The sequence below is a fragment of the Leopardus geoffroyi genome, chromosome B1, assembly GCF_018350155.1.
Source record: "Leopardus geoffroyi isolate Oge1 chromosome B1, O.geoffroyi_Oge1_pat1.0, whole genome shotgun sequence".
NCBI classification, from domain to species: domain Eukaryota; kingdom Metazoa; phylum Chordata; class Mammalia; order Carnivora; family Felidae; genus Leopardus; species Leopardus geoffroyi.
In genome coordinates this window covers 152,690,943-152,700,359 of record NC_059327.1, presented here as the reverse complement: position 1 = coordinate 152,700,359, position 9,417 = coordinate 152,690,943, and the positions used below count along the sequence as shown (strand labels likewise).

At 37.9% G+C, this 9,417-nt stretch overlaps 1 protein-coding gene across 1 annotated transcript; it reads left to right on the top strand.

Moving 5' to 3' along the window:
* The first annotated feature begins 786 nt into the window (after nucleotides 1–786).
* Nucleotides 787–1,696, top strand: LOC123595921 (ras-related protein Rab-7a-like). The gene has a single exon (XM_045473891.1). The coding sequence runs from the start codon at nucleotides 885–887 to the stop codon at nucleotides 1,500–1,502; it is 618 nt and encodes a 205-aa protein (XP_045329847.1). The 5' UTR covers nucleotides 787–884; the 3' UTR covers nucleotides 1,503–1,696.
* Nucleotides 1,697–9,417: the final 7,721 nt, after the last annotated feature.

Below are 9,417 nucleotides of genomic sequence, written 5' to 3'. Positions count from 1 at the left end.
CCCGAAAAACAAATAACCCAGGGAAGAAATGGGAAGATAACATGAATAGACACTTCTCTAAAGAAGACATCCGATGGCCAACAGGCACATGAAAAGATGCTCAACGTCGCTCCTCATCAGGGAAATACAAATCCAAACCACACTCAGATATCACCTCACGCCAGTCAGAGTGGCCAAAATGAACAAGTCAGGACTATAGATGCTAGAGAGGATGTGGAGAAACGGGAACCCTCTTGCACTGTTGGTGGGAATGCAAATTGGTGTAGCCACTCTGGAAAACAGTGTGGAGGTTCCTCAAAAAATTAAAAATAGACCTACCCTATGACCCAACAGTATTACTGCTAGGAATTTACCCAGGGATACAGGAGTACTGATGCATAGGGGCACTTGTACCCCAATGTTTATAGCAGCACTCTCAACAATAGCCAAATTATGGAAAGAGCCTAAATGTCCATCAACTGATGAATGGATAAAGAAATTGTGGTTTATATACACAATGGAGTACTATGTGGCAATGAGAAAGAATGAAATATGGCCCTTTGTAGCAACGTGGATGGAACTGGAGAGTGTGATGCTAAGTGAAATAAGCCATACAGAGAAAGACAGATACCATAGGTATTCACTCTTAGGTGGATCCTGAGAAACTTAACAGAAACCCATGGGGGAGGGGAAGGGGAAAAAAAAGAGGTTAGAGTGGGAGAGAGCCAAAGCATAAGAGACTCTTAAAAACTGAGAACAGGGTGAAAGCTTGGGGAGTGCCGAGGAGTCCTCTGGAACTGGAACTTGGACTTCTCTGCCTCTGTCCTCCCTTTCATCTCCTCCTCGGTGGGGCCCTAGCTACGCTCCCAGCCCGGAGCCCCCAGCAGAGAGGCCGCGTTTGAAGGATGACCTCTAGGAAGGAAGTGTTGCTGAAGGTTATCATCCTGGGAGATTCTGGAGTTGGTAAAACATCACTCATGAGCCAGTATGTGAACAAGAAATTCAGTAATCAGTACAAAGCTACAATAGGAGCAGACTTTCTGACAAAGGAGGTGATGGTGGATGACAGACTAGTTACAATGCAGATCTGGGACACAGCAGGACAGGAACGGTTCCAGTCCCTTGGTGGTCTTCTACAGAGGCGCAGATTGCACCTGGTATTTGACGTCACTGCCCCCAACACATTCAACACCCTTGATAGCTGGAGAGATGAGTTTCTCATCCAGGCCGGTCCCTGGGATCCTGAAAACTTCCCCTTCGTGGTGTTGGGAAACAAGATTGACCTGGAAAACAGACTAGTGGCCACAAAGCGGGCACAGGCCTGGTGCTACAGCAAAAACAACATTCCCTACTTCGAGACCAGTGCCAAGGAGGCCATCAACGTGGAGCAGGCATTCCAGACGATTGCACAGAATGCACTTAAACAGGAAACAGAGATGGAGCTATACAACGAATTCCCCAAACCCATCAAACTGGACAAGAACGACCGGGCCAAGGCCTTGGCGGAAAGCTGCAGTTGCTGAAGGGGCAGTGAGAGCAGAGCACAGAGTCCTTCACAAACAAAGAACACACTTAGGCCTTCCAACACAAGCCCCCTCTCCTCTTCCAAACAAAACATAAAGTCATCTCTCAAATCCAGCTGCCAAAAGAAACCCCAACAAACATACTCACCCTTACACACACACACACACACACACACACACACACTCACACACACCCCTATACCTATACCTGACACAAGCAGACAGACTCCAGCCCAGGCCTGTGATGACTCGATCGGGGTCTGCCCACCCACCACATCAGCCCTCGTATGGCAGCCAGGACAGGCAAGCTGTAGAAATCGTTCTGGTGTGAAGTCGGCATCGGAAGCTATTCTTTTTGTCCACTGGGGAGAGAGAACTGTTTACAGTTAATCTGTGTCTAATTAGTTATCTGATTTTTTTAACGGTCTTGTGGTCTTTTTACCCCTCCCACACCCCTCCATCCTGTGATGGCTACCACTTGGGAAGGCTGGTGCCCCATGCTTCATTACAGGCTCACACCCAGTCTGATCAGGCTGAGCTTTGTATGTATCTGTTAATGCTTGTTAATTTTAACTAATCAGATCTTTTTACAGTATCCATTTATTATGTAATGATTCTTAGAAAATAATCTTATAGTACATGTTAATATATGCAACCAATTAAAAATGTATAAATTAGTGTAAAAAAAACTGAGAACAAACTGAGGGTTGATGGGGGGTGGGAGGGAGGGAAGGGTGGGTAATGGGTATTGAGGAGGGCACCTTTTGGGATGAGCACTGGGTGTTGTATGGAAACCAATTTGACAATAAATTTCATATATTGAAAAAAAAAGCTTCTTGATTAAGATATTAAGGTATTTTGCATAGGAACATATACAGGAACACCTCATAGGAGGTTTACCTGTATGGAATCTATTTCTCAATATCTGTTGCAAAGCTATTTCACAAAACAAAGCCCATGGGCTACCTATATTAAAATCATCTGGGACTTTGTTAAAATAGCTAAGTCCTAGTATCCTACCCAGTAAGTTTTAAAATAAAATTTTTGGGGGTGCTGGGGGGCTCAGTCGGTTGAGCCTCTGACTCTGGCTCAGGTCATGATCTCCCAGTTCGTATGTTCAAGCCCTGCAATGGATTCTGTGTTGACAGCTCAGAGCCTGGAGCCTGCTTCAGATTCTGTGTCTCCCTCTCTGTCTGCTCCTCCCCCATTCATGTTCTGTCTGTCTCTCTCTCTCTCAAAAATAAGTAAACATTATAAAAATGATTTAAAAAAAGAGACTACCTGGAAGTTGCACATAATACTTAACAAAAAATAAATAAAATTTCTGGATATAGACTCATGAGATTCCCAAGCACACTAAAATTAAGGAACCCTGCTGAGAAGAATGCATGCCAAGGATGGGTTTTTATGGATTCTTGGATGCAGAATTTTATCTATACCATTATCTGACAAAAGTAAAGGATACAAAATTCTTAACTCACAGATCCATAGCAGTTTTATAAAGAAAAAAACATACGTACATATAAATAAACTGACCAGCAAATTCTTTCAAGTTGCATAAAATAATATTTTAGAAGGCAACAGAAACAGCAGCATTGAGCAAATGGGCAGATACACTGACCCACATAGATCCTGCATTGTCAGGCATGATTGGACTACTTTTATACCAATCTGAAAGTAGTGGTGTAAGATATTCTACTAGTGAGCTAGTCAGGAAGGATAAACTTATATTAGTTTCAGATCCAATTGTTGCAGGACACTATGATGAGAGATTGTCGTGTGTGAAATAAAACAATCCAGGCTTGATCAGGCTAAGGTCCAGCCTTGACAATATAGCAAGATAGTTCTAACTAGTGAGAGAGGAACACTATCCCTCTGACCATCCTCACTTTAAAGTACCACAGGCTTTTTGTTCTGTTTTAGTTTCTCTGTAAAAACACCTCATCTAAACTGTGTCATATAAAAGCAGTTCTTATAATTGTTCCACAAGTCTTAATTGTTGACCCAAGCAAATTATTTGAAAGAGAAAATAGCTAACAAATATTCTTTTTTTTTAAGTTTATTTATTATTTACTTTGCAAGAGAGAGTGAGCTAGTGGGGGAGGGGCAGAGAAAGATACAGGGAGAGAGAGAATCCCAAGCAGGCTCCACACTGCCAGCACAAAGTCCAATGTGGTGCTCAAACTCACAAACTGTGAGATCATGACCTGAGCTTAACCAACTGAGCCACCCCCACACCCCACTAGTAAATATTCTTATAATCAGTGTGCTTATATACCCTAGTTTGCCTGAGATAGTCTAATCCTATATTTCTATTGTAGTTATTAATTATATTTCATTCTTAAAAGTGCCTCAGTTTGAACAATAAATTGTATGACATCCAAACTTTAAACACTATTGGTCAGGCGCCTGGGTGGCTCAGTTGGTTGAGCGTCCAACTTCAGCTCAAGTCATGATCTCACAGTTTGTGAGTTTGAGCCCCGCGTCAGGTTCTGGGCTGACAGCTCAGAGCCTGGAGCCTGCTTCGGATTCTGTGGCTCCTTCTCTTTCTGCCCCTCCCCCACTTGTGCTCTGTCTCTCTCTATCAAAAATAAATAAATGTAATAAAAAAATATTTAAACAGTATTGGTAAGTGGCATGAGTCCTAGAAAAGTTTTTGGAAAGAAGATGCAATTTTTCAGTGTCAAAGTTCTTGGTTTGTATCAAATTTTTGAAATAAAATCATTACATTACTACATTACCAACACAATTATATTTGAGCAACTATAATCTCCAAGGACATCTGGAAACAATCACAAAAGCAAATAACAGAAAATTTACAATATTCTATCTCAGGCTGGCCATCAACCCCACTCAAAATCATTTGACATGCCCTTTGTCAATGCCCATTCTCAGTCCCCTTGATTGTACAGATTGTATCTGGAGCAGTATATAGACTATTAGTTTAATCAGTGAATTTCTAATTTTTTGTGCCCTTGTTGAAATGAAATTACTTTTTGCCTCAGGTTTTAATTTTAAGGGAAATTTAATAGGGAGAAACAGAAAACAAAATAAAGGAAAAATAATCCCAAGTGAGGGAAGAAATTTCTAGGTAATACTCAGTCCAGTTGCCTTTTCCTGGCTAAGGTTAGCAAGAATTATATAGTCCCTCTCACGGGAATCCAGGGAGATAGTTTTAAAAGTCATTTGCTACTATTTTGAAGATTTCACTTGCAATTCCTGCCAGTGCTCAAAGAAAGTCATTCCTTAAGCATTGCAACAGATATGTAGATTGAGAGGCAACTTCAATAATTTCTTACAAAAGTGAGATTTGAGACTCTGTCAGGTGAAGTATGGGATTTATGAGCTTCATTTGAAATATACTTCTTTTTGTTAAATGACAGAATCAAAGTTAAATAACTGTTAAACACCAGTTGCTCTTAATGCAACTGTGTATAAATAATGAAAATTAATCATCCATCAATTGTGCAACATTGGCTTAAAAACAATCAAACATTTGTCATTTTGTTTATTTATTGTGAAGATGTACATTTCAAATTTTACTTCTTAAATACTTAAGCTGAGAAGGGTTTATGCTAAAACATAACACTGAGTATTACTTATTAATGTCCAACCTTCTTATATATAGACAAACAACTATTATTTGTTGAGTCCTTTTAATGGGCTGGACATTTTTCAAAGTACTTTACTACAGTTTTATCTCAATAATCCTTGAAAACTCTTAAGAAGTAAACATTATTTATATTCTTCACTTTAGAGGCTTTTAAATTGAGGTACAGAGAGATTAGTTGATTGTCCCAGAGCAAGCTCGCTGTATCAGAGCTAGGATTGACATCAGAGCCTATATACCCAAACACTTTTGGGTGTTGCTTTCCATTGACATTTCTATAGCACGTAGTCAGTCAGTTTGTGCTTGCCACTGATTGTATACCACCATTTGAATGAATCCATTTTGGCATCTTGTAGCTGTAGTCAAGGAATTACAGATAAGCTAATGGTATTTGTGTTAGAAAGAGAATATGTATGATTACTTGTGTTGTATTAGCATACTGGTGAAATGAAGAAGACTTTCATCTTTATAAATCAAAGGCATTGCTATAAACCTTTATTCACTGCACCCCATCCCCCTCCATCACCATAAATTTCCTGATATTTTTCTTTTAAAGACTTTATATCCTGAACAGAAAAAGACATATGGGATATACCTCCTTGTTATATTAGAAAGCTAAGCACCGGATTTCATCTCAAGAAGAAATTATTTGGAGCAGGTATTCCAAACCCCAAAGGTGAAGAGGACCAAGAATCTAGTGGACAGTATGTTGTTGTAGGCTGATAAATGTAAGCATATATTTTAGCTTTTGTGGCCAGGAGATAATAGGGAATTGTGGGAAGTGTGGCAAATCAGAATATGTATGCCCTTCCTAAAGGCTCAAGGATGATGAAATGCAGGGACAATAGCATGACTACTTCTAGATGAAAATCAGATATCCAGATTATTATATGAAATTTAATCTTTAAATGTTCATAATAGATGCAGTTTAAATCATTGGCAAGCCAAACAAATAAAACAGTCTGTGGTCCAGATTCAGTGTATTCTCCCAGTTTAGCTTCTGGTCTATGGCACATACATATCTTCCTCAACATATTATGGGGTTACATCCTGATAAATCCACTGCAAATTGAAAATATTATAAATTGAAAATGCATTTAATACACCTAACCCTACTGAACATCACAGCTTAGCCTTGCTTACCTTATACATACTCAGAACACTTATATTAGCAGTTGGGCAAAATCATTTAACACAAAGCCTACTTTAACATTAAGTGCTGATTATCTCCTCTAATTTAATTCAATAAATTAAGTAGTTCACTGAAAGTGAAAACAGAATGGCTGCATGGGTACAGGTAAGGTTGGAAGTGCATCGGTCATTTACCCTTGTGATGATGTGGCTGCCTGGGAGCTTTGGCTTACCGTCACTGCCTAACATCACGAGAGTATTGGACCACAATACACTAGTCTGGGAAAATATCAAGATCAAAATTCAAAGTATGGTTTCTACTGAATGCATATTGCTTTAGCATTCTCATAAGGTTGAAAAATTGTAAGTCGAACCATTATAAGTCAGGGACCATCTGTACCATACAGAGATAGTGAGGAGAATCATTGTACGTAGTACATGGTTCTTTTACTGCCCTTGGTCCATAGACCCTTAATTCAATGTGCAAGGTAAAAGGTTAATGTTCACCAAACAACACATAATAAATGTCTACTCAAATGAATGTTTCTGAAATAGGGAAATGTCTCTGATACAGGAGGTTCAAAATATAGATATATTTTCTGACTTATGATCCTCAAAATCTAAGTAACAACATGGAAACATGAGGTAACAATTACAGTTCAGTGTGCAGACTTCTTTTATAGCACTTATTAGAGTGGTAGGGGAGCAAGAAGTAAGAAATAACTATATTTGTTTATCAGAAGGCTATATTTTGGGTTTTGATTGAATCATTAGTTTTTAACACAGAGAAGGTGGATAGGAATAGAATTATTGGCTAAAAGAATCAGTATGGAATGATATTATGGTTTAAACTACCTGAAATTTTCAGAGCAAGTCATTTATTTTTCAATGAAATTGTGAAACAATCAGAAATGCCTACGTACCACATTAAATAATATTAGACCCAAACCCAGTTCAGGAGTTTTTAATTGCTAATTTGCCTTAAAATATTAGACATAAACACTAGTTTCTCTTCCCTTTAAACCTGGGTAATTACCATAAACCTTTATGAAGGTTATCATGATAAAGTTTAAGAAATTTGATGGTCAGAAAGAGTCTTATTTGATCTAGTTCAAACTCCAGCCAGTGCAGCAATTTCTTCTGTAGTTGATAAAGAGTAGCTATATCTACTAACACAATTCTAATGAAGAAAATCTTTAATTGAATTTTATTGTTAGGTAACTAATTTCCAGAAAGCTTCACATTGCATTGAGTTCAAATCTGCCTCCATGTAAGTGTTATATATTGATCTTAAGCTTTTTCTTCTAGAATAACAGACAATAAGGCTTAAAAATTTTACATGGCAATTCTTAAAATGTTTAGCTACAGCTATCATTTTTTTTTTCTTTTCATACTCTATCTGCAGGCTAACTAGCTCCTTCAAATATTATTTATTTATTGTGGTTTCCAGAATTCCATGAATCAGTTGTCTTTACTCAATCCCATTACTCCACGTTGAATCTCCACTTCTCTTATTAATATTTATGGCATGATCATGAATGGAAAAGGATAAGAAAATGTGAATACATCAGTGCACAATTGTCTTAATGCTGAAAAAAATAATACAAATCATATGCCTTCCATATTAGAGATCTAGAAGATCATTTAACTATATTAGTCTACATTTTTGGTTTAGATTTGGAATGTATTTCTAGAAAATCCAGTTATTTCCATTGCCCTTGTGTCCTATATGTGTTGAGAGTGCTATATGTATGAAAATTTGTATGAAAACAAAAAATATATCTTCTTGAAATCTAGCTATTTAGAGTAGTTCAGGACTAAGTGGGCCAATCTCTTTATTATCCTCTTTGCCATAACATATACTTTATTAAGTCTACTCTCTTTCCTTTTTTAACCTTCCCTTTTTGCAATTCTCCCTTTCCCTTCTTTCATTTATTTCTTCTTTCTTTCTTTCTTTTTCTGCTTCTGCTTCTGCTTCTGGTTCTTCTTTTCCTTCTTCCTCTTCTTCCCTCCTTCCTTCCTTTCTTCTTCTTCTTCTTCTTCTTCTTCTTCTTTTTTTTGAATTTCATACTATCCTTCTTAATCGAAACAAAATGGTACTCCTCAATATTGTATTATCTATTTTCTTATAAGTGACTCTGAGGAAAAGCAATAGGCCAGAGGTATTACATTAAAGTGGAACTTGATAGATTACATTTGAATAAAATGATGAAACTTTTTTTTAACCTCCCACACATAAACACAACATGGTATTAGCAAGTTTAAAACATGACAACTGTAGAAATATAAAGAAATAACAAATAGGGGCCCCTAGGTGGCTCAGTTGGTTGAGCGTCCGACTTCGACTCAGGTCATGATCTCAGGGTCTGTGAGTTCGAGCCCCGCATCAGGCTGTGTGCGACAGCTCAGAGCCTTGAACCTGCTTCGGATTCTGTGTCTCTCCCTCTCTCTGCCCCTCCCCTGCTCATGCTCTGTCTCTCTCTCTCTCTGTAAAAAATAAATAAACATTAAAAAGATTAAACAAAAAGAAATAATAAATATTTGGTAAAAAAAAAAATCACCTCTTAATGAAATAGAACTTATGTTTATTGTGGAAAGGACAGCCACCTTAAAAGAAATATAACAAATATTATTGAGAAATAGGGAAAACTTAAGGGAAAAATGGTATCAATAAAGGAAAGAATATGGGTGCTTTAGCACTGTGATAAATGCTAATCCTCTTCCTCACTCAAGTTCAGAACCACTTGAAAGGGAAAAAACAGGTGGATTGAGGTAGATTATCATGTGGTAGTTCCCAGTGAAAACCAGATCTTTGTATTCATACCTATGTATAATCCCTTCCCACATCAACCTCAGACTTGGCATTGTGGTTTCCCTTGAACTTGCTTTCAGTGCAGCTTACATCAGTGGCCTTAGCTAAGTCATATACAGCAGAAGAACTAATAAGCTAAGCCCAGTCACCCACAGAATTAGGAGAAAAAATAAATTTTCATTTTAAGCCACTAAATTTTGGGCTGGTTTGCTATATAGCAATAAGTAATGGAAACACTGGTATAGATCAAACAACAGAGCTGTTGGAGAACATAGCTTAGGTATATAGCCTAATGGGCTTCCTCAAACTGAACCCCAGAATTAGATACTCTTATACCCACCCATTCATGGAAATTGCCTTAC